The sequence below is a fragment of the Polypterus senegalus genome, chromosome 18 (genome assembly GCF_016835505.1).
Source record: "Polypterus senegalus isolate Bchr_013 chromosome 18, ASM1683550v1, whole genome shotgun sequence".
Classification (NCBI taxonomy): Eukaryota; Metazoa; Chordata; class Cladistia; order Polypteriformes; family Polypteridae; genus Polypterus; species Polypterus senegalus.
In genome coordinates, this window is record NC_053171.1 from 27,745,411 (window position 1) to 27,772,718 (window position 27,308).

General features: G+C 38.3%; 1 protein-coding gene across 4 annotated transcripts in view; it reads left to right on the plus strand.

Annotated features, from left to right (window-relative positions):
* The window catches only part of LOC120519094 (brain-enriched guanylate kinase-associated protein-like), a 99,922-nt gene extending 77,728 nt beyond the window's left edge, over positions 1 to 22,194 (plus strand). For all 4 annotated transcript variants that reach the window (XM_039742190.1, XM_039742192.1, XM_039742191.1 and 1 more), the window contains 3 exons: positions 9,523 to 9,630; positions 19,584 to 19,667; positions 20,439 to 22,194. In XM_039742190.1, the coding sequence (XP_039598124.1) occupies positions 9,523 to 9,630; positions 19,584 to 19,667; positions 20,439 to 21,785 (1,539 nt within the window). In that variant the 3' untranslated portion in view covers positions 21,786 to 22,194. The remainder of the gene's footprint in view (positions 1 to 9,522; positions 9,631 to 19,583; positions 19,668 to 20,438) is intronic.
* Positions 22,195 to 27,308: the final 5,114 nt, after the last annotated feature.

Sequence of the window (27,308 nt, forward strand, 5' to 3'; positions counted from 1 at the left end):
GTTGATAATGACCTCTACAGTGTAGCCTAATGACTTTTAAAATTCCTCTTCTCTAGTTATTGCTTTAAACTGACTTTGTGCATGGTGTCTGCTACTGCCTCACAACTGAAGAGACCTATCACTACCTGTGCATTTGTTGTATGGACACACAATTTTCCATTTTTTTTGCCCCCCATGCTAAAGATGTAACTCAACATTTTCAAACCCACATAATCCAAAACGGGATTGTGAGGGTCACAGCCTATCCATTCAGCCCCAACTCATGTGTAAGGTTGATTAGCATTTTTGAGTTTGTTGTAAATGAGTTTAGGATGCATGTAACAGGAGCTACATTTGAGTATCTATGTTCATGTGTATTGCTTTTACATACAAGAATAGTAAACGGTAGAAAACAGCAGTTGATAAAATTGTCTCATGAAGTTTCCCCAGCTGTAGCCTGAATACAGAAAAAGATTATAAAAAGAAGGCACAGGAAGTGGATAAGGAGAGATCAAGTTGTGAGGAAGGGTATTGAGCAACTGGTGGAGTCAAAGCCAAGAAAACATTGCACATTTATTTTTATATCTTTACCTGCTGAGCATTAGCTTCACTTGGAGGGGGTCTTTTAAATTATGATCCTTCAATTGGAAGATTAATATTGTTTGTATACTTTGGAATCATTTTATTGAGACCAAATTCAAGATACTTCACGGATCTTAAAAACAACTGCCATTAACAATATGTAAAATAATTCTTGGAATTGTGTCTACTTTCTGTGCTTGTATTTGTATATATCTGAATGTTTGTTCACTGTTCATAGCACTTATATTAGCTATTAGCTAAACACACAGACTTGATGGACTGAATGGTCTCCTCTCAGCTGTCAAATTTCTTATATTCTTATATACAGTATGTGCATTTTTGCCATTGTAATATGGGGGAATATTAGTCGGGTGAGTGTTAGTGGGCTTTAACTTAGGTTTGGTGAATTAATACTAGAATTACCAGAGCCTACGAAAAAACTCGTAAATCCATCCCACCTTAAATCGCTTCTTAAAATCGTTCACAGCTCTCCACCAGCGTCTTTTGTCATCTAAATGTGCTGATAAAAATCAGGCTGCAAGCAGCCGGCTATTCCATCCCCCCACCGACTTAGAACGTGCACGAACTTCTACCAGCTCATGCCTTGATTGATTTTCTGGGAGTGAAGTGGAGTTTTAGAGTGGAAATAATAGTTCGTTGTTTGGAACACACGTATTTAATGTCTGTTCCGTTTCTACAGTAATCTGTGTAAACACATTGTTAAAACAGAAACGTTTTTTATATTCTACTAGTAGATGACAAAATGTAGGCATAAACTATATAATGTATGAAGCCTGAAGTCCAAATATCAAAGAAATATTTTCACAGAAGGTACAAATCTAACACAACAATTGCGCTTTTATTCAAAAATATAACTGCAGAAACAAAAAGCCGCCTTAACATGCGACATTGACACTTGTTTGTTATGACTGCCTCCGTAGCGCAATAGAATCAGCTCCCGCCTGGGAATCAAAAGGTCGCGAGTTCGATCCTGCACCACTCCGTTTTGAGAAGTAAACTGCTCTTACTATTTTAGAATAAAAACATAAATTTGATTTCAGTCTGTAACAGCCGGTGTAATTTATGATACTTGTAAAGGTTAGCTTTAGTTTTTTTTAATTCGCTTTTCATTCTCTCAGTCGCATTCAGGATCTTTCCCATCTGACACTGCTGTTTTGACATAGACGCGCTGTAACAGAGGTAAACTCCGCTCCCTTCTACATCGGAGCAAGAATGCACATACCATTGCTTGCATACTAAAGTGTCAGCAGGCGCTTTTCGTGGCATTACACATGTATTTTTTGAGCATGTCCGTGCCAAATAATTAACATTCAACATTTTGAAGAAATCATTTTATGACACGATTTACCTTTAGGCTTTAGGAAGTAAGTAAATAAATAAAGTCACAAGTAGTGTGCAGATGGCATGCTCAAAAATATGTGTAAATCAATCAAGGCATCAGCTGGGAGAAGTTTGTGTACGTTCTAAGTCGGTGGGGGGATGGAGTAGCCGGCTGCTTGCAGCCTGGTTTTTATCAGTACATTTAGATGACAAAAGATGCTGGTGGAGAGCTGTGAATGATTTTAAGAAGCGATTTAAGGTGGGACGGATTTACGAGTTTTTTTGTAGGCTCTGGTGATTCTAGTGTTAAACTGAAATACAGCTGTGGTAGATGTAATAAATGAAAAATTATGAATTACTTGGAGTACACTGCAAGGTTGGTTTCTGCTTCACATCAGATGGTCTCACAACAGGCTTCAAATCCTCCACACTCTTGTAACGTGAGGGGAAAATAAACAAGTTCCAAAAATGAACAATTGATCTTACCTCTGAAAAAAATGTCAGATTTTTTTTGAATGGCGTGTGGGGTAGCATATACTGTACTTCACTTGAGGTATATGCCAGTTTCAGCATTCACTAATTTAGCAATAGGGTTAGTACTTCATTCTAGAAATTGTATTTTTAAGTGTAACAGATGACAAGACCACATGTCTTGTATTGTGTGGATTTTATTGTCTTAGATATCCTATAATAGCAGATCTTTCTGTAAAGATTGCGCAGCATCCACAGTATAGCTATCTTGTTGTTCAATAAACTAATTTGGGGTTTAAAAAAGAATTTCCTGGCAAATTATATTTTTTAATTAATCTGGAGTATCTCAAAATTTGTGATTTGTACAAAGGCATAACTGTACAGGCTCAAGTGCAATTAATGTACCAAAGATGTTCACTAAATCTCCATTACTTGCTGGTATGGAGTAGAGAAATGTTGGAATTGCCCTGATCGCAATGAAATGCAGACTGATCTTGTAATATTAGCTGCTAGTTCCAGTTATTCACTGTCAACTAATGAAAACACAATTAAGTGCATAGTATTCTAAATGTATAATATTTTTCATTTTAAGATGGATGTAGAGTATCTGAAGTGTGCTTTTTCTGCTCATGATGTTGTAGCAAATAGTGGTTATGTTTGCAATGTATATGTCTACAGAACAGAGGTTCAAATGAGATTGAAATGTACTGCGGCAGATATACAAATATGTTTAAAAAAAAAAATCAAGATTCTTTAGTTTCCATGGAAATAAAACTCAAATGAACTGTATGTTTTAAGTTAACTCTTTGATGGGCTTGATTGGAATGTTGTTTAAATAAGAAGCTTTGGATTTTTATAATGTTCTTGTTAATCCACATTTGGCTGCCTACTGTAGTAAGTGACATGTTTATGGTTGCACAATAAATCAGAAGTAGAAAATGAACAATTAATCTTAAAGTTGCCAATGTCATTCTGATTTCCTTTTTTTTTTTAAATTCCCTACCAGTCTTGATGCTGTATTTTACTTATCATTTGCTTATTCTACAGACAGAGGTGTCCAGTGCAAAAAGCAGAAGCACAGTAGATAGTGTTGTTGTTTCACAGATCCAACAACAACATTTATTTTTATAGCACATTTTCATACAAATAATGTAGCTCAAAGTGATTTACATGGTGAAGAAAGAGAAAAGAGACAAAGTAAGAATTAAAATCAGAGAACACTAATTAACATATAATAAAAGTAAGGTCCGATGGCCAGGGAGGACAGAAAAAACAAAAAAAAAAAAAGGCGAGTGGATAAAAAATAATCTGCAGGGGTTCCAGGCCAGGGGACCACCCAGTCCCCTCTAGGCATTCTACCTAACATAAATGATCATTCCTCATTGTTTTCAGGGTTTTCATGGAAGGAGTTGATGATGACGGTCATGTGAACTTCTGGCCTTTTAATCCGTCAATGCAAGGACATCATGGTGCTTTGATTAGGTGGTGGTGACGCAGGTTGCCACCACAGGAAATCGGAAAAAGAACAGAAGAGAGAGTAGGGGTTAGTACGGATTTTGGAGCCACCATGAATAGTAATGATAATTAATTAAATATGCAAAGCAACAGGATTAAATTAAAATGAAGTTATGACTACTAGGGTGTTGTACCGTGTTAGCCATAATGAATGTAGAGAAAAGAAAAGCCAAGCAAAATGACACCTTTTATTGGCTAACTAAAAAGATTACAATATGCAAGCTTTCGAGGCAACTCAGGCCCCTTCATCAGGCAAGATGTCTTCCACCGGGTCTTCAATTCCATGTAGTATCGGTACATTTCGGTGTCTTGTATGTCTGTAGTACTAGGGTGTTGTACCGTGTTAGCCTTTATGAATGTAGAGAAAAAACAAGCAAAATGACACCTTTTATTGGCTAACTAAAGATTACATATGCAGTTGAGGTAATTAGGCCCCTTCTTCAGGCAAGATGTAATCACATTTTGCCTGAACTACATCAGGATTACATCTTGTCTGAAGAAGGGGCCTGAGTTGCCTCAAAAGCTTGCATATTGTAATCTTTTTAGTTAGCCAATAAAGGGTGTCATTTTGCTTGGCTTTTCTCTACAATGAAGTTATGAGAAAGCCATGGTAAAGTAATGTGTTTTTCGCAGTTTTTTTTTTAAAGTGCTCCACCATATCAGCCTGGCGAATTCCTATTGGCAGGCTATTCCAGATTTTAGGTGCATAACGGCAGAAGGCCGCCAGTGTAGTGACATCAAAACTGGAGAATTGTGCTCGGATTTTCTTTTCCTAGTTAGGATTCTAGCAGCTGCATTCTGCATTAATTGTAGTCGATTTATGTCTTTTTTTGGGTAGTCTGTGAGAGGAGTATGTTACAGTTATCTGGTCAGATCTAGTAGATCCAGCATCCTGTGTTTAAATCCATCATTCAGTCATTGTCCCTGTGATGTTTGCATATTCTTCCCATGTTCATATGTGTGTTTCTCCTCATCCCCAAAGATGTAAAACTTAAGTTGATAGTTTTTTTTTTTTTCAAACTTACCCTTTTGTGAGTGTGAGCATGGGTTTATATGTGAGTGGCAAATATGATGGATTGATGCCCCATCCTGGCCTATGTCTTGTCTTGTACCCAGTGTTGCCAGGTTAGACACCAGCCCTTTGCCACTCTGAACTGGATTAAATGAGCTTGAGAAGGTTAGGTTTTATTATGAGATGCAGGATATCAAAGAAAAAAACACTGGAAAAATTAAAACAAAATCCAAAGTCTAATATTATCCAAGTACTTTGATTTTTTTCCTCCCAAATTCCAAAGAAATGCATATTAGGTTGATTTGGTAAATTTAAAATGGCCTAATGTGAGTGTAGCTGCAAGCATGAGTGGGTTCAGGGAATGACTGGCACCTCATTCTGGGATGTTTCCTACCTTGTACATGATGCTGCTGGGATATGCAAGTGCCTCTGTGACCTTAAATTGATCAGGTCTGAATATATTTCATGTAAGAAAAAACTTTTCATAAACTGTGTTAGTGAAATTATATCTTTCTTATTGTGGCAGTACTAAAGATGAGAGGTAGAATATATCAATTCCATATGCTTTTAACTCAAATTATTGTTTTCTTGTTTCCAAGCTGAAGAGTGGAAGGTTTGGAGTTTGTCTCCAGTAATTTCTGTTATTATCACATCCGCTGAAGATTTCTATACTGCTAGAAGCAGCCCTGCAATTAATGGGCTCGTATCTCCCAGGACATGTTTAGAAAGGCTCAAACCGCAGGGTTAGCAGCAGTAACAACACACTAGCAGTTTAGCTTGCAAATGATATTGCAGTTTTTGTCATTAAAATGTGACTTTTCAGAGTGGAATCATACACTTCTTTCAAGGTCATAAACAGTGTAAACACTTTACATAAAAAGTAAGAATTATCTAGGGAAGTGATGCAACCAACTACACTGTTTCTTCTTATCAAAAGGAGTAATGCATTTACAGTAGTGATATCTGCATGGCAAAATTTACCTGTTTTAAAATCTTTCCCATTTATGAAAAAAACATGTTTTTTGTGCACTGTGTTTTAATCACCATAACGGGGAAGACCTCAGAAAATCATTTATAAGGTATACGATTTTCTTACATGTATAACTAAATTGTGATTCTCGGATAAAAAAGCCATCTGAACATTTACAATCTTTCTAGGCACTTGTACATGATAGTTCCTTAACCCGTGCTGAAACTATTTCTATCATTAAAAACCTATTCCTGACAACTGGATACACAGTATGAGCCTGATTTTGGTTACATGGTGAATACCATGTGCACTGGAGTTTTGTCTGAAGGAGGGAATATACATTGACTTTTCTGCAACATCAGTGAGGCAGAAAGATTTACTGCTCTGGTGTCTTTCTAATAACATTTGGTCATTGAAATTAGACAAGAGGAGGGTTGGGACTTTGGTGGCTTAAAACATTGTCTAAGCTGAAGTAAATAATGGAGATTTAGTGATCAGCCTTGTTACATTCATTAAAAATAAAAAATAAAATGAACTATTGTCTGAAATTTGAATATTTATAGTTTGTCTCTAACATGCATAAAAAAATAAACTGTTTAGAGCAGCATGGAGTTCAGGTTAGGGTTCATTTCTTTGTGATGTTCTTTAGATTAAATACACACAAACTTATTCTTGTTAGCAAAAACAAAACCACACATTTCAGCCTCTAAGATATTAGAAGTAATTATCTTTTCTATGTGGCTCATCCACATGCTATATTGTGGACTTCTTATAGCTTGCATGAGAAAAGCTAAAAGCACTTATCTCTAATAATCTTCTTGAGCTTTCATACCCCCTAATTTCCCTTTGAATTATTACCAAAGGTGTGAACCAGTATTGGATTTTATTCTAGTAGCTGTTAACAAAATTGATTATAATAATATGTGAATTGTGCCTAAAACACAATTAAGTGGTGCTTACATTAACTTAAAGTGATATTTGAATAAAATATATAATTTATTAATATTTCTCATCCAGATGCTACTCTGTGGCTAACAATCTTTCCAAATCTCTGCAGCTGGGACTTATCTGTGCTTGCCTTGTCTCAGCTGTTCGTGTAAACAAATGTAATTTACGTGCAATTATTTTAATAACTGCAAATTGCATTTATTCACTATAAATACTAATTTACTTTCAATGGAAAACTGTTTTCAGAGTACCATGCCATTGATTGAAGATTTATTCTGGTGAACCTAAAATGTTAAGGAGTTTTAATCACACTTTCGGTTTACCAAAGAATTTTTCACTTGCAGGCTTGCCATGAATTTTTGGTCTGTATGTAACATTACAAAGCTTGGATCCTACAAAACTGTGTGCTCCCTCTTGACAGATTCACACATCTGTAGTGAAGGTCTTGTTTTTTTCCCCTCATGGCAGGTTCTACATTTTGGATCCGAAAAAAGATAAACTTGCATTAGATGCTTAGTAAAACTTCCAATTTAATTTTGTGTAAATTTGGGTGTACTTTTTACAATATTGAATACTAATGATACCTAGAATGTGCTGCAAGTATTCCAAACATTTTCACATTTTCCCAGTGTGCATAGTCAAATTCAGGGTCATAAGAAGTTGGGTCCTGTCTTAGAAGAATCAGGATAGAACAACAGTCAATAGAAGGAAACACTTAAGCACACACTCAAGTTAACTCATGCAGGGACAAATTAAAATAACCTGCACATCACTAAGATGTTGAAAGAAAAGAGAAGATCCATACTATGTATTGCTCCAGCTGGAGTTTTTGGTGGGATCTCAAGAAGCTGGGAAGCAGCGGTACTAACCCCTGCACGACCGCAGTGATTAATAGAATAGTTGGCATCACTAAAACTCAGAGGTGCAAGCTGCAGCCAAAAGCTGTATGTGACAAGATATAATTCAGAGTTTGGAGGGTAGGCATTGAAAAGTGCACTCCAATAATGGCAAACCTTACCTGAAGATATGGAAAAGGGCTGCATTGTTAATATTTCTGAAGCTAAAGAATGTTAAAATAATAGTATTCCTAGCCATTAACACAGGCTAGCTTCATGACTGTTGAGTCACTGATTTCTGTCTCTTCGTTTTAGGCTTAACTGTTTATCTAACATAATTATTTAGTTTATATTTGTACATATGTAGCTCTATAGGTTGTGCTGTTTTGAGTTTTTTTCCACCAACTTTAGGAATTCAAATAATAACAAAGATCTCTTGAACTGAACAGAGATTGTTTATTATTATTTGTATCTGATTTACCGTTAGATTTCTTTCAATGGCTGATGCATTAGTTTTATGTAGGTTACCATTAGTAGCTTTGTTGCAAGTGTATAGTGTGTTGTTTTTATTCACGTGAGCCCACCTTCTGTTTTAGACATTATGAAACACAAGTTCTTAGACAGTTGCAGTTGAACTGGGCTCTGGATTGCATTACTAGGGCAACTAAGATCAATCTAGCTGAACTGCATCTGTTGTTTGTTTCTTGTGATAGTGTTATGTGAAATGCTGCTGAGTGATCCTGTTTAAAATGTAATGTTTAAATAACTAATTTGGTTAACAAAAATAAAATGTATAAATGCTGTGTACAGTGTGCTAATAATCTTAGATTCATTATACAGTACATCATATAGTTTAGTTCTTGTTAGATAAATATTTTAAAATATAAATCGATGTATAATGTTCATCATGCAGTATTACTGCCTGTCACCACCTATCTTGGATATGTCAGGCCAAGAGGGAAGTGCAAAGCATTACGATATTTGCTTGCTAGTGTTGTCCACTCTTTGGGGATGGATTTATTCTGCTTGATGAGGTTGTTTAGTGTTGGCAAACATCTGAAAAGTTTGACAGGCGAAGGTTGGTAACAGCTTGCTGCAGAGCATCTTATCTGAAGTGCTACAAAATGCAGCCATCCTGAGTGAACAAAAGTACCATATACAAAATTACTTTGTGCAATTTGAATATGAATACTTTGCCTGTGATAATAAACTCTAGGCTGTTCATCTAGAGTGTGTTTGACTCTGACTCTGGAGTGAAAGCAGTCTTCCTAGGCAGAGTGGGCTAGTGACTAAGGTACAGAACTTTGAACAACAAGGTTGATGGTTTAATCCCACTGTAAGTAATTGGGTGAATCTGAGCAGGTTGCATAACCTGCCAAGCACACATTTATTTAAAATACTATATATGTAAATCATTTTATTTTAAATCTGCCCATTTAAGAATTTTGGGACAGTGTGCATTACATTAAAATTTTGTAATAATATGAAAAAAGATTTGCCTCCTTCCTGATTTCCTTTTTTATACCAAATTTTTGACACACTGTCCATTCAGATTTTTATCCAGAATGTACCATTAGGGTAAAAGGCACCTGGATGCAGAAATAATACCTTTTAATGAAGAAATTCATTCAAAATCAAATGGCACGAAGTGAAAAGTAATTGCCTTGCTATACTTAATGAGTAGTTGTTTGTTGGTATTCAATAACTTTAGTCATCAAAGTCCAATATTCTGCACATCGTTATGATGAATGTTCATTTTGTGAAATTTGTAGTTAATTGAAGTGTTTTTTACCAAAAAAATAGGTGTTTCATTGTTGAATCTATAATACCTATTTGGATAATCAAGTTGTTCCTTTCAACCCATACAGTCTCAGCACCATGACGATGAGAAGAGAGCCCTAAGCCATGAGATCATTGTCTTAAACAATCACTTAATGGAGGCCAAGATTACAATAGAAAAACTTCGAGAGGATAATGTGAGTATGATAATTGCAAATGCTAATTGATTCTCAGTTTTTTGTTTGTGGAGAATCTAAAGCTGTTTTTCTGTTTTCTGACTTTGATAGCCTAGCCCTCAATAAAAACCTTTCAGTATTGCCATTCCTAATGCAGACTGTTAGCTTTTAGGGAGGTAACTAATTTATGTAAAACACAGATAAACTAAAATAGGACTAGTGTTTTATGTAAATTAATCGATATAAGAAGGAACAAATGAATGTAAAGAGACTTAATTACTTTGAGTGTCAAACAGAAAGACTCTGTGAAAACACATGAACCGTAGGGACCAGGATGTAAAAACTCATAGGTTTCAGTTGTTAATAGATGCAGTTTTGCTTTCCTGTCATCTTCTATAACCAAGCCCTATACTCTTTGTCAGCAGTAACTGCAAAACATAGGACAGACATTTCTGTGTGTATCAGTTTATCCATTCATTTTCAGATCTTACTTTTTTCCAGTAAAGTATCATAGTGATTTAGAATCTATTTCAGCAGCTTTGGATGCAAGGCAACCATGGATATTGCAGATCACACTTGCATGCATACACTTACTCTTGCTAGGCCAGGATAGACCACCAATTAACCCCAGCTATATGTCTTGAAAATATGGGGAAAAAAATCAATTACCTGAAAGAACGTGCGCAAATGGCACACAGTGACTAAGAAGGTAATAAGTCCGAGGTCTGTTTAGTTGTGAAGCAGCACTGCTAATTACTGTACCACCAAGTCACCACAGATTGTATAGGTACCTTCAGTAATTTCAAATAAATAATAAAGCAGCAAAATGGCCTTATAGAAAATGACAGGAGACTGTGCCCGTTTCATTCAGCACTGTCAAACAGTGAGTGTGTGCTTTAGCATGCACAATCAGCTGGATTCTCACTCCGGGGACTTACATTTAGGCTTTAAACTTAGTTCCAGTCTCCAGGGAATCTATACTCCTTAGTGGTACAGTCTCTGTGTACCACATGGCAGGTTACAAAGGATTCTGCATTTAATACAGACACACAGCTCCCTCTAGAGGATGAACATCACAACACGTTTGACTCCATTCACAGGTATTTTACATTGTACCTTGTGGTATCTCCGCTTCTTTGAGCAAATAAATACTATATTAACTTATAGAGGTGTCAGTTTCTGAGTAATTGGTATGAAAAATGGCATCCATAAGTCTGGCAGATAAACCTTCACTGATAGATCAGCTGAGTTAGGTATTAGAGACACATGAGATAGCGAAGCATGGAATTTTTTTTTCCGAAAATCAACAAAATGTGCCACACTAACTGTTAATTGAACTCTTCTGATGCTTTCTTTCTAAGTTTCTCACTTTAAGTGAGCAGTAAAATACAAAATAATGTGTAGGATGTGCACATCATCCACATCCTAGTGATAGTAGTATAATAAAAGCAACAGACAATGAAACTAGCTACATTCATTAAATATAAATTTGGAAGATGTACTGTACAGTACAAAACACACAAAAGGGGTATGCTCATGCAGTCGTCAGTATGAAAGGCTGTTTTAGTAGTTTTTGTATCTAGGGATAAAGACCTTTTCTAAACCTAGTTATATGTGTATTTATGGTTCTGTACCATTTGTCAGAATGTAAGGGGGAGAAAAGTAACTATGCAAAATGGCTGAGGTCTTTAAAAACACACTTTGCCTTAAAGCGTGTAATAAATGTAAAGGTCTATAAAATGGCCAGATGCCCCAAACAATTGGAAAGGTGATTCATCAGAGAAAATGTCTTTATCCCAGTCTTCAACAGTCCAATCCCTATACCTTTTGCAGAATATCAGTCTGTCCCTGATGTTTTTCTTTGAGAGAAGTGGCTTCTTTGCTGCCCTTCTTAAAGCCAGTCCATCCTCCAAAAGTCTTCGCCTCACTGTACATGCAGATGTACTCACACCTACCTGCTGCCATTCCTGAGCAAATTCTGCACTGGTGGGGACCTGATCCCGTAGCCGAATCAACTTTAGGAGACTGTCCTGATGCTTCCTGGACTTTCTTGGGCGCCCTGAAGCCTTCTTCACAACAGCAGTGGAAATGTTTTTTTTTGGGATTAAACTAATTTTCATGGCAAAGAGGGACTTTGCAGTTAATTGCAATTCATCTGATCACTCGCCATAACGTTCTGGAGTATATGCAAATTGCCATCATAAAAACTGAGGCAACAAACTTTGTGAAAATTAATATTTGTTTCATTCTCAAAATGATTGGCCACGACTGTAATTCATTAGATTAGAGTTGCTTTCACAATAACAGCCAACCAGTCACATAGTTGCTTTTCAGTATGACTTTTTAAGTGAGAGTTGAAATAATGTAACGTTAAGCCCTGATTTGTGTGTGTTTTTTTTCCTGTTTCTTTACAGTTATTGCACAGCTAACATTTTTCATTTGAATTTCCAAATTAATTGCTTCCTTACTTCTTCTGAACAACTCTTTTTAATAATAAAAAAGGAATGATAGCATTGTGTGTTGTCAGTATTGCTTGTTTTGTTTAAATAAAATGTATGTGCTGCTCTGGGCTAATGCCTATAATTGCCACTTAAAGATAAAATGGATTTCTGTTTACTTTTAACAAGGAGTCTCTCTACATTTCATGCATCCTTACATCTCCTGCCACATCTCACTTTGCCTGCCTTCACTGCTGTATTGTTGCCTTCAAAGCTGACTTGTAAATTTCCTTGTGATTCACATGAATATCTATATTGACTTTTGGAGTTACTAGTTAAGTGTGTTTTTGGGAACAATACAATACTACAGTACAGTTTATTTTTGTATAGCCCAAAATCACACAGGAAGTGCCGCAATGGGCTTTAACAGGCCCTGCCTCTTGACAGCCCCCCAACCTTGACTCTCTGAGAAGACAAGGAAAAACTCCCAAAAAAACCTTGTAGGGAAAAATAGAAGAAACCTTGGGAAAGGCAGTTCAAAGAGAGACCCCTTTCCGGGTAGGTTGGGCGTGCAGTGGGTGTCAAAAGAAGGGGTTCAATACAATACAATACACAGAACAGAACAAATCCTTAATACAGCATAATAATAAAAATTTTAGAAGCACGGAGCAGAATTTAACAGTAGATGATATCACATAATAAGATTTGGATATTTTTAGAGTCCTGGAGACCTCATCCATCAAGCTGCCTCCCCATTTGGCCATTCCACGGCTGAAACGTTGTTCGACCAGCCAATGCGATGAATGGACCCCTTTTTCCCATGAAATCCTGTGATCCTCCATCAGGGATGACTTTACCATAGGCAGGCAAACAACTTGGCAGGTGGGCCGTGGCACCAATTGCCACATTTGAGTTCCGAGAAAAGAAACAGAATAGGTGAGGGTTAGTAACAAATTTTAACAATCATTTTACTTATGTTTTAGTGCTAATGACTAACAACAGAGATGCAGTCTGTACAGTTAATCAGCAGCTCTAGTCAGAATATGCTAAACTGAAGTAGTGAGTCTTCAGCCGAGATTTAAAGGCTGAGACCGAGGGGCATCTCTTATAGAAGCAGGAAGACCATTCCACAGTTTAGGGGCCCTGTAACTAAAAGCTCGACCTCCCACTGTTATTTTATTAACCCTTGGAATCCTAAGCAGACCAGCGTCTTGAGATCTTAATGTGCGCTCAGGTTTGTAAGTCATGATAAGTTCAGACAAGTAAGCGGACCTTGGCCATTTAATGCTTTATATGTTAAAAGGAGGATTTTGAAATCTGCCCTAAACTTAACCGGGAGCCAGTGTAAGGATTTAAGAGCTGGAGTTATGTGTTCATATTTTCTTGTTCTTGTAATAATTCTTGCAGCGCATTTTGGATTAACTGGAGGCTGTATAAAGAACAGTTTGAACAGCCAGTGAACACCGCATTGCAGTAGTCAATCCTACTAGAGATAAATGCATGAATTAATTTCTCAGAATCCTGTTTATTTAGAAAGCACCTTAATTTCCTAGCATTTTTAAAGATGTGCTTTAAATGACATGCTAGAATCAAAGATAACTCCTAGATTGCAGGCTGATTCAGTAAAATTAATTGGGATTCCAACTGAGTTAAATGATGACAAAATATTGCTGTGATCAGCGTCATTCCCTCCAACAATTAACATCTCTGTTTTATCTGTATTTAAAGACAAGTAGTTCTCATTCATCCATTCCTTTAATTCACTAACACAACTAATTAAAGACAACATCGGAGAAACTTCATTTGATTTAAATGAAAGGTATAACTGGGTGTCATCTGCATATGAGTGAAAATTAACATTATGTTTCCTAATGAGAGATCCCAGTGGAAGCATGTAAAGTGAAAACAGTAAAGGTCCAGTACTGAGCCCTGCGGGACACCATATTGAACTTCTGTGTATAATGATGGAGTACTGTCAGCACATTTCTGTACATATTGGAATCGATTTGATAAATAAGAACTAAACCAAGCGAGCACGGGGGCCTGTAAGCCCAACATCGCTTTCTAGCCTGTGCAGTAAAATAGAATGGTCAATGGTGTCAAATGCTGCACTTAAGTCTAACAACATAATTACAGTGGAGTTTCCTTCATCAGAGGATATCAGAATGTCATTTACAACCCGTGTTAGTGCAGTTTCTGTACTATGACCAGTGCGAAACCAGACTGGAATTTCTCAAATAAATTGTAATGCGTAAGGTGTGACTGAAGCTGACTGGCTACTTTTTCTAGTATTTTAGAGAGAAATGGTAAATTTGAAATAGGCCTATAATTATTTAGTATGTGTGGGTCTAGGTCTGACTTTTTAAGTAAAGGTTTAATGACTGACACTTTTAGTGCATCAGGTACGGTGCCATGCAGTAATGAACTATTGATAATGGTTAAAATAGGCGCTGCAAGAACATCCATGCACTTTTACTAGTTTTGTTGGCACTGGATCTAGGGAACAAGTAGTGGGCTTCATTTTAGTAATTAAAGTTAAGACTTCCTGCTCAGTTACAGGATTAAAATTACTAAAGTGCTGAATGCAATGTGTGGCAGGGTCTGCTAAGCTAGTATTTGGTTTGTACTGTGATGCTGAGATCTGGGATCTTATATTTTTAATTTTCTCATTGAAGAAGTTCATAAAGTCTGTACTGCTAATATCTGTTGGTATTTTGCACTGTTGATCTGAATTCCCATTTGTTAATTTAGCCACTGTTCTAAACAGTACCCGAGGATTTTTATTATTGCTATCTATTAATGTAGAATAGTATTCTGAGCGAGCTTTAAAGAGGGCTTTTTTATATTTATTAACACTCTCTGTCCATGCAATTTGAAAGACATGTAGCTTTGTTGTTCTCCATCTGCGCTCCAGTTTTCGACACTCTAATGTGATGTTAGCTGATCTAAATTGTTTTCCACATTTACATTTGATGTTAACTGATCTAAATGGTTTTCCACAATTACACTCGACTTACTCAAGGTATCTATAAATTTTGAAGCAGAATTACAATCTAGATGTCGCACTGTCTTTGTTTTGATCTGTGAGTGCGTTGGCATAGGCAGAACTAAATCAAATGTAATTAAGAAGTGATCGGAAATGACTTCATTTAATGGAGTAATATTTAAATTTTGAATTTCAACTTTGTAAGTTATAATTAAATCTAATGTTTGGTTTTGATTATGAGTTGGACCTTTGACAATCTGACAAAATCCTACTGAATTTAACAAATAAGTAAAACATTTGCTAAAAGTGTCATTTTCCACATCAATGTGTTCATTAAAATCCCCCATCAGAACTACATGATCATAATTTATAGCCAAATCAAATAGAAGGTTGCTAAATCAAGTCATGAACAATGAATATGGCCTTGTGGTCTGTAGACTAACACTATAATTGTGTTGGAATCTGTTTTAATATTTAAAATGAGTACCTCAAAGGATGTAAAGTTGCCTACATTTTTAGAAGTGATTTGCATTTTGTTACAATGAATTATTCCAAGGCATCCTACTCGACCAGAATCTCTAGACTTATGAAGGAAAGAGTATCCATCTGGTGACGCCTCTGCTAGGGGAACAGTGTCACATTTACTAAGCCGGGTTTCAGTAAGAAGACACAGATCAGATTTTGTACTTAATATAATATCATTTACCAAAACATCTTTAGTGCCAAGAGAGCGAATGTTCAATAAACAGCATTTAAAACTGCATGTTTTTTTCTGAACGGGTGATATATTTTTTGTTTTAATTTGAAGTAAATTTCTATTGCAGATGCCCCTGGTGGAGGGTCTGGTTTTATCCTTTGGTCTAATTATACACCTTATTTTTTTATTATCAATTAATTTAAGGTTTGTATCAAGACTAAATTTACTGGATGCCCACAACAGGGATTATGGGTAACAGCTTCAGGAAAATAACAGGTGGGATAAACAACAGCCTGTGATTTAAGATCACATGACTGCGGCCTGGATGGTGCTCTAATCAGTCAACCAGGCAGTTTTGCTGCCATATTTTGGAATAATACATAAGATCCCTCCAGTTAGGATGAAGACCATCTCTTCTGAAAAATCCAGGCCTTTCCCAAAAATCATCCCAATTGTTCACAAACGCTATGCTTTTATTTGCACACCAGGTTTCTAGCCAGCAGTGAAAGGAATGCAATCTGCTATAAATCACATCCCCTCTATATAATCTTGGTAAGGGACCAGATACAATTAAATTCCGACATTTTCTTTTAACCTAGTTACCTACAGTTAATTGTGAGAGTATGCTCTGCTCCTGAGGTCAGATTTATAAAACTTGCATACTCGCTAAAAAGGCCCAAAATGAGCATGTGCAGTTTTCCATGCAAAAGTCAGAATTTATAAAAGAACACTTGTGTATATTTACAGCAACACTGGCCCATGTGTATGCAACATTTTGGAGAAAGTGGGAAATGACAACATCCTTGATTAAACAGAGAAATGCAGCCAGACCAGCTAACTGATGATACATATGTTCATATCACTAAGCCGTTATTATAATGTGTGTTTATGTGACAAACGTATTAAACCTCAAATGTAACGAATATGACGTATAGACTCTATGGTAGTTGCCTTTTAAGATGGCTACTGCTGCATATTTTCACTTAAAAACTTTCATGAGTAGCATTAGAAGACAGGCTGCCTGAAATCAGGCTTTATCTGTTCATATCCAGGTTTTAACAGTTGGCTGCCAGGCACCTGCCAGAGGGAACAGGCAGACAGGTCAGGAATATGTCGGCCAAGTTTCCACTCAGTCATGCCCACCTTGCTGGAACCATAAACAATTTGAAGAGGCGCTACATTCAGTTTTCAGTGTGGGTGTTCAGACCAACATAAAATGGTAATTTGCATCAGTGTCCTGTCTTCCCAGCATATTCTTGTCAATTGACTGCACTCGTTACAATAAGGGCACCTAGCGAGAATGAAAATGATTTTAACTAAAAAGCAGTGACATTCCATTAACATACAAGTCATCTTTTTCCATATGGTTTATACTATTAATTGTAACAGCAATCATATCATTACATGTGTCAGATGATGGTGGCTACCCGCTCAGGTGCTGGTGATGTACACCTTTTCTTGGTCAAAGAGCGCAGAGGAGAGGTGCTAGTCCTATATCGTTGCTCGAGTGTGGCAACCAGGCAGAGTTTGAGGCACATTCACTTACAAATATTTACAAGATGATTGTGGTTTATAAAGGCTTAATCACCTATAAATATGCATATGCCAGGTTTTGTACATTTTTTTTAGTATACATAGTTTCTTGCTTTACACATGCTTTCACACACAAATTCATGCAAGGTTTTATAAGTGAAACTCCTGGACTATACTTTAAAGCAATATCTAAATCAATACAAAAGAACTTCTGCATAACATAAATTTTGTTTTTTGTTGCACATGTATTGATTTGTTTTATTCTGCTTTTGTGAAGTGTACATGTTATTTGTAAGTCTGCACATCTTTTTGCTACATTTGGCAAGTTTTTTTTTGTTCTTGTGACATGGAAAATAAAGCTACCAAATGAAAAAGTTAGAGAACTTCACTGAGGGTGATTCTGCCTAGAGAGAATTTCTGGGCTATTAGAAGCACCTCCATAATAATTATTTTCTTGTTGTAATGAGACGTTATCAGGTTTTTTGTCTGAAAAAAATTATTGTAAGACAAAGAGCAAATGTGCAAAACTTTCAAGTGATTTCTGATTCAGATCCTTCGTTAAGAGTTCATGAAATTATCCTCCAAGCTGTACAACAGTGAAGCAATTGGGCACACAAGCCATTCTAAGAAGTTCAGAATTAAGACTTTGTCAAGATGTGACGTAACACTTTCCAGTGTCACATTTTACCTTGAAAGGTTATATCTCCACAGTATGCACATTTTTTTAACTTGGTGTACTTCATGTTTCAGGATTTTACTTAATTGCCATAACAGCTGCAGTTGCATGGATGCTGATTTAGGGAAGCTCATACAGATTATACCTCAAAAAACTTGAAACTTTAAGACAGCAGTAATCCTCATTTTGCAACATCCCAAAACCAATACAAGCAAGTGTGAAAACAACCATCATGTTACTGCAGATGATTGCATATGTGCATATTTTTAGCAGTATTCTCTTTACTTTTCAAATTACTTTAGACTTTTTTTGTTAAACATAAATAACTGGCCATGAGAATTTAAAATCTTATGCAAAGTAAAGCAAACCCACAGCTCCAAATATGTGTTTATTCTTTGCTCTGTACTGTAAAGAAAATGTTTTAATGCCCATAAGATTTAATTTTCTTTTAGTTTTGAAAAGGTATTGTGCTTTGTAATGACTGCTTCTAAAAAGTATGGAAGATATCCAGTAAGATTACTTATTTAGTAGTATGGCTATGTAAAGTTAAAAAAGAAGATTACCACATGAAAGAAGGGGATGTGATGACTCCATTTGGTGCAAAAAATAAATTTTATTTAAATAAGCCATTTTTCTCATAGTAATACGAAGGGAGTTTTTTAATGAAAAGCAGGGAATGCTAATGCCATCTGGATCAGCTACAATTCAAATTTCATGACAAAAATTCAAATGCAAGACTAAAATAATTGCCATATGTATAATATCAGAGTGAAAACCATGATTAGTGTTGACAGCAGAAAGTATTTCTTCTTTCTGCATTCTTTATAACTGCTGCACATGCAATGGATATAAAAGTTCAACCTGCATGAAATCTGTGCATCAATAAGATGATGCTGTACACCTCTCAAGTAACCTCAAACTATTTTTTTTTTTTTTTTGTTCATTTGGAGGTGATTAATATTACAACGAGAGGATTATGGGAGTTCTTTGACACATTTTAACTGGTAACGATTCATCTGCTTTAGGTTTTACTTTGATTAATGAGACAGGTAGCAAGTCATCTCTGTTGTGTTTGCAGGTTTTTATTTACAAACTGAGCTCTTTCACACATCATGACATTTGTAAGAAAGCTATGTATGAAATGAAACGGGGTGGGGGGGAGGGGTTGCAGATTTACCGTACTGGGCATAATATTTTTGAGTTGCAGCTTTGTTGTTGATTAGTAGTATACAATATGATACACAGTTTATTTTTGTATAGCCCAAAATTACACATGGAGTGCCACGATGGGCTTTAACAGGCCCTGCCTTTCGACGGCCCTCCCAGCCTCGACTCTCTTAGAAGGCAAAGAAAAACTCCCCAAAAACCCTAGTAGGGAAAAAATGGAAGAAACCTTGGGAAAGGCAGTTCAAAGAGAGACCCTTTCCAGGTAGGTTGAGGCGTGCAGTGGGTGTCAAAAAAAAGGGAATAAATACAACACAATACACAGAACAGAACACAAGTAATCCTCAATACAATATAACAATACAATAGAAATATTACAAGTACAGAGCAAAATTCAACAGTAGATATTACATAATATGATTTGGATTTGGCGTATTATTTAGATTTAGTATATTAATGTCACATCTCCTTCTCTTTCAGGAACTCTACAGGAAGGACTGCAATTTGGCTGCCCAGTTGCTCCAGTGCAGCAAGTCTCATTACAGGGCTCACAAGCTCTCTGAGGTGATTGCCTGCTCTCCCTTTTTGTTTTATTCATTTTTATATGATGTGGAGAGCTGCCTTTGCAACTTCTCTTCCCCTTGTCTACATTAGGCTGAAAGAACACACCAATTTAATTACTTGTCATAGGCATGTCTAAAATTTGGGGACAGCATGTTGTGGTGCTGGTCAGAGGGACCAGGGAGATCTTGAGATTTCAAATAAACATCCATTTTGCAAATTCCTGTAATGATTAAGGCAGGTTTTTTGAAAGCCTAGGAAACCAGCTGAAGTTAATCAACATTGAACATTCAGTTTTTTTGAAGAAGCACTCATGTGGAAAAATCATACTTGAATTCCCTTACACTTAGAAGAGGATTGAAGTTTGTCATTGTATGCTGTAATTCTTCAGTTTTGAAGTTAGCTTACCCATTCTTGAAAACCTGGGAGTGGGATCTGCCACATACACATATTCATATATCATGGTCCTTGACAATAGGACATAACCGTTCACTCCTTGTTAATATCTTTGACACATTTTTGAGGTTACTTATTGAAAGGAAAGAATATGTCAGAATGAAGATGACTCAGTATGCATTGAATCTTTTATATTTTCCAAAAACACTACAGTCCCTTACATGTGCTAAGTACTAGATAGCCATGTTTGTTCTTTTAAGTGCAACCTGCCTAATCAGGAGGAAAATGCTTACAGGTCCAGTGAAATCATGCATGCTTCCATATTTATTGTGCATCCTATTTAAGCTTGTTCACTTACTTGTTGTTTTTCTTCCAAAGCTCCCTGCAGACTTCCAAGAGCGTGTGAGCCATCACATGGAGAAGCATGGCTGTGGCATCTCGCTTCCACTCTGCCATTCCCCCTACTCTGACACTGTGCCTACTTCAGTCATTGCCAAGTTACTAGAGAAACCAGAACCCAGCAGTGCACCTGGCTCACACACCTCTAGTCCTTTGTCCAGGGACACAAACCCATCCCACAACCATATGGGCAGCTCAGAGAAGCTGAGTCGCAGGCCTGTTTACAAGTCAGACTTGTACTGTAGTGACACGGCTCTCTACTGTCCTGATGAACGAAGGAGGGAAAGACGACAGAGTGTGGATTTGCATGTGAAAGAGCCTGCAATATTCAGGCCACAGAACTCTACAGACAGCAACACTGAAGAGGATGGCTTCCATTCCAGCTTCTCCCATGAACCTTTTACTGAATTCATCACATCACTGCCTGCTTCTAGCTCTTACTCCAGCTTTAGTGTGGGCTCTGATGAGAAAGGGAATGCTCCTAGCAGCACGCTCTCCTCATCTCACCAAGCCATATACATGGATTGGAGAGATGAGAATTATGAGAGGAAAAGCAACTCTTCATATGAGAAGGAGAGCCCTCTTTTTCCCAAGTCCAGAAGCTTCCAGCAAATACTGCATGACCACCAGAGTGGCACATCTCCAGTTTACATGAGGACTATCCCTGTGAGCTTCAGCGAATCTTTTCCTTCACCAAGTATACATTCCTCGCATGTGTTAGGACACACAAAGATTTATAGTGACAGCAGGAACAGTGTCAACAGTCCAGAGGAGGACCTGTCCAGCTGCTGGAGGCAGTTGAGTGTTGAAGACATCAATGCATATTCTTACAGAAACCCTGGAAGGATTTCCCCTTACAGCTTTTCAGAGCAGCACTTTGCCATGGGTCCTATGAAAAACAGGTTGGGCCACCTGTATAGTAGCTTCCAAGAGGGTGATGATGTCTATCAAAACAGACTAATTGACCCTTGCCTGCTACCAGCCAGTCCCAGTCCAGAGCACGACAAAGCACTCATGTACCAGGCAAAAGACGATGAGCAGAAATCTGAGAGAAGCCTCTTCCACTCCGGCTCCCAGGAGAAGGGGAGCAGTAGCAGCAGTGGTGGCGCCAAGAAAGAGTATGTGGACGTCAGCCCCAACAGCTCAGCCGAGTCCCTAAACCAAAGTTCTTTAGAGGCTTCAGACCTTTTAAATTATTCAGTGGAGCTGGAAACATCCTCCCTGGTGAGCAGCAAACCAGCACTGTACCAAAAATTTGGCAGCACAGGACTCTGCAGGAAGGACAGTCTCACCAAGGCACAACTGTATGGGACTTTGCTAAATTAAATTTTACTTTTGATTGCTGCATTTTAATTGGGCTTCATGCCAGCTAAGCACCGCATTAGGGATTCTGGAGGTGGGAATGGGAAGTTCACTTTCTAAAGAAATCCTTCCTTTATATTTCTGCTCCCCTCTTGCTCTTCAGTCTATTTGATTTGATTACACTGTGTGAATGAAGCAGGATGGTGAAAGAGTGGGTACTTTGAGAGCAATAACAAACTTGCTGCATAGAGAGGGACAATCGATTGTAGGCACAGAGCTGTGAGCCAGCTTTAAAAATGACTTGACTGTTATATCTAGAGGGCTGGGGGGCTACGTTGGAAAAGGTGTTGTCTGAGAAAGAGAGATTATGGTTAAGTTGACCCCCAATTTCATACAAATGGTATAACAAGTATTTTTGTAAAAAAAAAAAAAAGCGAGTGGTTTTAAAATTATATATTCATATGAATAACAGTCTAAGCTGAGAGTCAAATTGACTGAACTCAGGAGAACAGAAAAAGGAAAAGGGCAGAAAAGCACCCACTCCAGGTTCTGATTGTTTTCCTCTTTTCCAATGAGAATTTGTACAAGAGAGGAGCCCTGCATGAAAGGAAAGCAACTTTCTCTGAAGGAATTACCCATAGAATTGGTCCCAGGAGCTCACTGTGGCTGCATGTTTTTGTTATATTCCTGATTAGAAGCTATTAATGAACATGCTATTTATTTATTTAGTTAGCTTGCTTCTGCTGTATTCAGAAGTCTTTATTTTGGAAACCTGGAAAATGTTTTTGGATCCATGTGAATTAGTTTTTCTCAGTTCCTTGGCTAGTTTACTAAACAGAATATTCAAAGTGTAATAAATAGACAGTAGACAGAAAAAAATTTGGGGATGGCCACCCTGTATACTTGGAAAAGAGGCAGGCAAAAATGAAAAATGTGTCTTTACAGACCTGAGATCAATACAGAACTGACTAACAGGATGAAACCAGTCTATAAATATGGTGGATTAGAGGAAGAGGTTGAGTCAGGGATGCAGGAACAGGAACTGATGTGGCAGGTGCTGGAAGTTATATAATCAGTTGATGGGCCAGTGGTGATGTCACTGAGAGCCACAATCTTCAGCTGGTCTGCAGAGGGACAGGAGGAGAAAGGATCATACGACAGTGCCAATCCCTGGTCTGGCTGAGAAATAACAATATTTGAGCCTGTAAACAATCTCCCATACGCACATATGTGATAAAATGTATGAATGGCTGCTTCTCAACTAATTACTTATGTGCTCTTCATTGTAAGCTGAGTTACAGATTGATGATCAAAGATTTAAGGGGTGTTTCTCAAAAGCATTGTAGTTTCAAGAGAGGTAATATAGAAAAATATCCATTAAATTCTGTGTGAGTGCCTCTGACCACCATCTCAGGAGTGCAAACCTTACACGTTATTTGTGTCAAATCATTAGGTTGTACTGATACCCATTAATACTTGAAAAGTTCAGCTCCCAGCATCTTGGAGCCTAGTATGCCCCTTCCTTAAAGGTTCTGTCTATGAACATGCATTTACCATCTCCAAGAACTTTTCATGGATGGTTATGGTAGTGTAGCAGCCATGTATCTATACAACAGAGCACAGCACATCAGCAGAGTATACGTATAGGCATAGTAATATGTAAAATCTGGTTTTGCTGTCTTTTATAAATCTTTGGGTGTTATCAGATTTTGACTTGTCGTAATTGAGTATACATTTATGGATAACCTTGCTCTTAGAACTAGTGTATTCCAGCCTTGTGAAAAAGCTGAAGCGAGGTGGTGGTTGGATATATCAAAATTGCTGATCTTAGAGCAGAAAGTATATGGAGGGATTCAAACATTACTGGAATTGTTAAAGGAAAACATGACTGTAGAGTAAACACCTGATATACACACTCGATCCACTCAGCAGGATGACACTTAATGGGCTGATTAACTAGAATGTAGGCATACAATATCTAACGGCATATTTGATACTACACCCTGCTTCCATTCTTTTGATGGTTTCCCAGGAATCTGAGTTGCTCCCCACCCCATATTCCAGTATGGTGAAGAGACGACAGGAAATCATCATTACCATTTTTACATAATTATTTCATTGAGAGGAGTCACAGCGCACGGCTCAATGGCAACTCTGGTGTGTACCGGGAACTGAGAAGGACGGCTGCGAGGGTTCTGAGGGCAGATAAAGAGGTGTTTTTTTTTTTTTTTAGAGGAATCTGTGAGCAAGTGACACACCAACAGTGGTCTAGCGACCCACGTCCTGCTTACAGAGGAATCAAAGCATTACGCACATCTGAATCTGTTCCTCGGCAGTCAGGGCAGCTAATGGAACGGTCCTTACGGATGACACTGCAGTTGTGACCTGCTGGGCTGGCTACTTTGAGCAGTTGTTCAAAGCTGATCCTCCGGCTAGGGCGTTGGATATCTCTGGGTCCATGGTTCTTGAGGCTGATCCTCCGATTAGCTGTGAAACGCCCAATCTCACTGAGATTGCACAGTGGTCAACCAGCTGAGGGGGGGAAAGGCTGTAGGGATCTGTTGTATCCGGGGTGAGCTTCTCCAGGCTGGTGGTAAGGCTGTCCTCCTGGCATTGCAAGCAATCTTTGCTTCCATTTGGGAGACTGGCATCATCCCAACTGACTGGAAAATGGGACTTGTTGTCCCTATCTGGAAAGGGAAGGGCAATCGGGTAATGTCCTTGCTAGGGTCATCTTCAACAGCATCCGTGATCACTTGCTCACCTACCAGCTATGGGAACAGTCTGGTTTTACACCTAAGAAGTCTACCATTGACCACATCCTGGCACTGAGAGTTCTCATGGAGCGCAAACGCAAATATCGGCAGAGTTTCTTTGCAGCCTTTGTCGATTTTCATAAAGTGTTCGACTCAGTTGATCGAGCTGTCCTGTGGGACATTTGCGGGATCCCCTCGAGGTTGCAAAATATCATGGCCGGCCTGTACACTGGTACTGTGAGTGCTGTGCAGAGTGGAGGCAAGACCTCTGTGTTTTTCCCAGTTGATTCTGGTGTTCTTTAGGGGTGTGTTCTTGTTCCTACTCTGTTCAATGCTTGAATGGACTGGGTGTTGGGCAAGGTCGTGGGGTCCAGCGTCTGTGGGGAATCTGTTGGTGAAGAAATATTCATGGATCTTGACTTTGCTGATGATGCTGTGATCTTCGCGGAGTCAATGGAGGCTCTGATCATGGCGCTTGAGAGACTGAGAGAGGAGTCTGAGTGGGCTTGTGAGCATCTTGAATAAAAACCAAGATCCAGGCCTTTAATTATCTCTTGGGCCATCAGCCGTATGTCTGTCTGCGGAGAGAGTGTCGACCTCATCGAGAGGTTTACTTACCTCAGCAGTGACATTCATGTTTCTGGTGACTCTTCCTATGAAGTCAGTAGACGGATTGGGAGAGCATGGGGGGTGTCATGAGGTCGCTCGAAAGGGGTGTGTGGCGCTCACGATATCTACGCAAAAGGACGAAGGTCTGAGTCTTTAGAGTCCTGGTGCTTTCTGTCTTGCAATATGGTTGTGAGACATGGACGCTATCCAGTGACCTGAGACGAAGACTGGACTCCTTTGGTACTGTGTCTCTCCGGAAAATCCTTGGTACCGTTGGTTTGACTTTGTGTTGAATGAGTGGTTGCTCATGGAGTCCCAAATGAGGCATATTACCTGCATTGTAAGGGAGCGTTGGTTACAGCACTACGGCCATGTGGCACGTTTCCCCGAGGGTGATCCAGCTCAAAAGATCCTCATTGTTGGGGACCCAAGTGGCTGGACCAGGCCAAGGGGTTGCCCACGTAACACCTGACTGCGGCAGATAGAGGGTCGTTTCCGGAGGGTGGGACTGGACTGCCTGTCTGCCTGGAGGGTTGCCAACCGGGATCCTGACTTGTTTCGTCGTGTAGTGGGTGCAGCAACGCACTGTACCAGTGCATGCTCCCCAACTTGACTTGATAATTAAGGTTTTCTTTGCATTCCAGTATACTTAATTTATTCAGTTATATTTTAGGAATAAACGATCCATCTGTTGACCGAGTGAGAATTTTAGTTCATAATGGAGTTTCTTTACTTTTTTTTTATTTAAGGATTGTGGAAAAATAATAGATTAAATTATTTATTCATACATTGAATTCGTATAGAAATTGCAACCAAGCTGTCTGGAAAATAGTAATGTTAGGTTGTGATATGTATGCACTTTAGTGCTGTTTAGTGTGGCATAGTGGTAAGAGACCACACACTTGTCATCTAAAAGAAGAACACACTCTTCTTTAGAAAGGTGAGGTTAATTTTGTGGCATGTGTCCAGCATTTATGTTGTGATCATTTTATACCTGAACCGGTGTCTAATTTTGTACTTTAGGTTGTGCTTTGTCTTAATAGGTTCTTATATTATAATGCCATGTTTACTTCATAGTACTTTTCACACCTTTAAAACCACACCAGATAATGAAAGAATGTGCAGTCAGTCGTATTTTCAATTGAAATTTTTTTGCCAGATCAGTTTGGAGAACTATTCTATATTCACTAATAAAATGACCAGTAAAGAGTTTTTTTTGGGAAACCCACAACAAAGTAGCACATACTGTACATGATCTGTATTATGTCATAAAGTTGCTTATTTGTCTGTAAGGTTCATAGTTTTCTGGAAGCTCGCCCAAGAACTCAGAAGTGCAACAAGCAAGTAAACTAAAAGCAAGAACAAAACAGTTTAAACTAAGCAAGGTCCTGTGTGGCAAGTCGTGTGTGAAAATCGGTTTTCTCTGCTTCATACAGAAGTTAACTCTAAACCACAGGCCATTTCTGAAATACTGAACAGACAGTAAAATGAGCCACCCTTTAAGTAAAGACGCCTGTAGAGTAGGCACAAGGCAGGGTACAAAATATAATGGGGTAAAAGTCCATCCCAAGCCACACTTGTGTACTTGCCCAACGTTCTCTCACCCAGAACCTGTTTAGTTCTGGCACCGTGGAATGATGCCTGTAGAAACATGAGAAGAATGTGCAATCTTCACTTGTAGCGTGTTTTTTATTTATTTATTTTTTCTTTTATTGGTGAAGAATTAACTTCTAAATCAGGAGTAGTAAAAGCCGCAGCCACAGCAGGTCCCTGGGAGTGATAGCTTCTGCAGTACTGCTGACCTAAAGCCCAGTCCATCACCTCTATAAAAAGTAGCAGGGCTCACTAGTAAGACTGAGGACTGCATGAGATGTGCCTGTCTCTCTGGAAATGTGTATAGTATGGCCATGAAGTCTTTACATTGTGAGTCACAGAAGAAAACTAGAAGTGTGGTGTACTTCCCTGCAAAGTAGGTGTTCTGCTGTGGTGCGCTGAGCCTTGCACACTTGCCTAGCTCTATACTAAATGAGTGATGTACAGAAGAAAAGACACTGATCCGCATTTCCCCATCTGCCCCCAATGTCTCATGCTTAATTTGCTTGAGGCAGCGTTTGCACAGCCATACTTTCTGGCAATCTCACTCCTGGTTCTAGGCCACATGTTCACTCTGAAGTGTTGCACT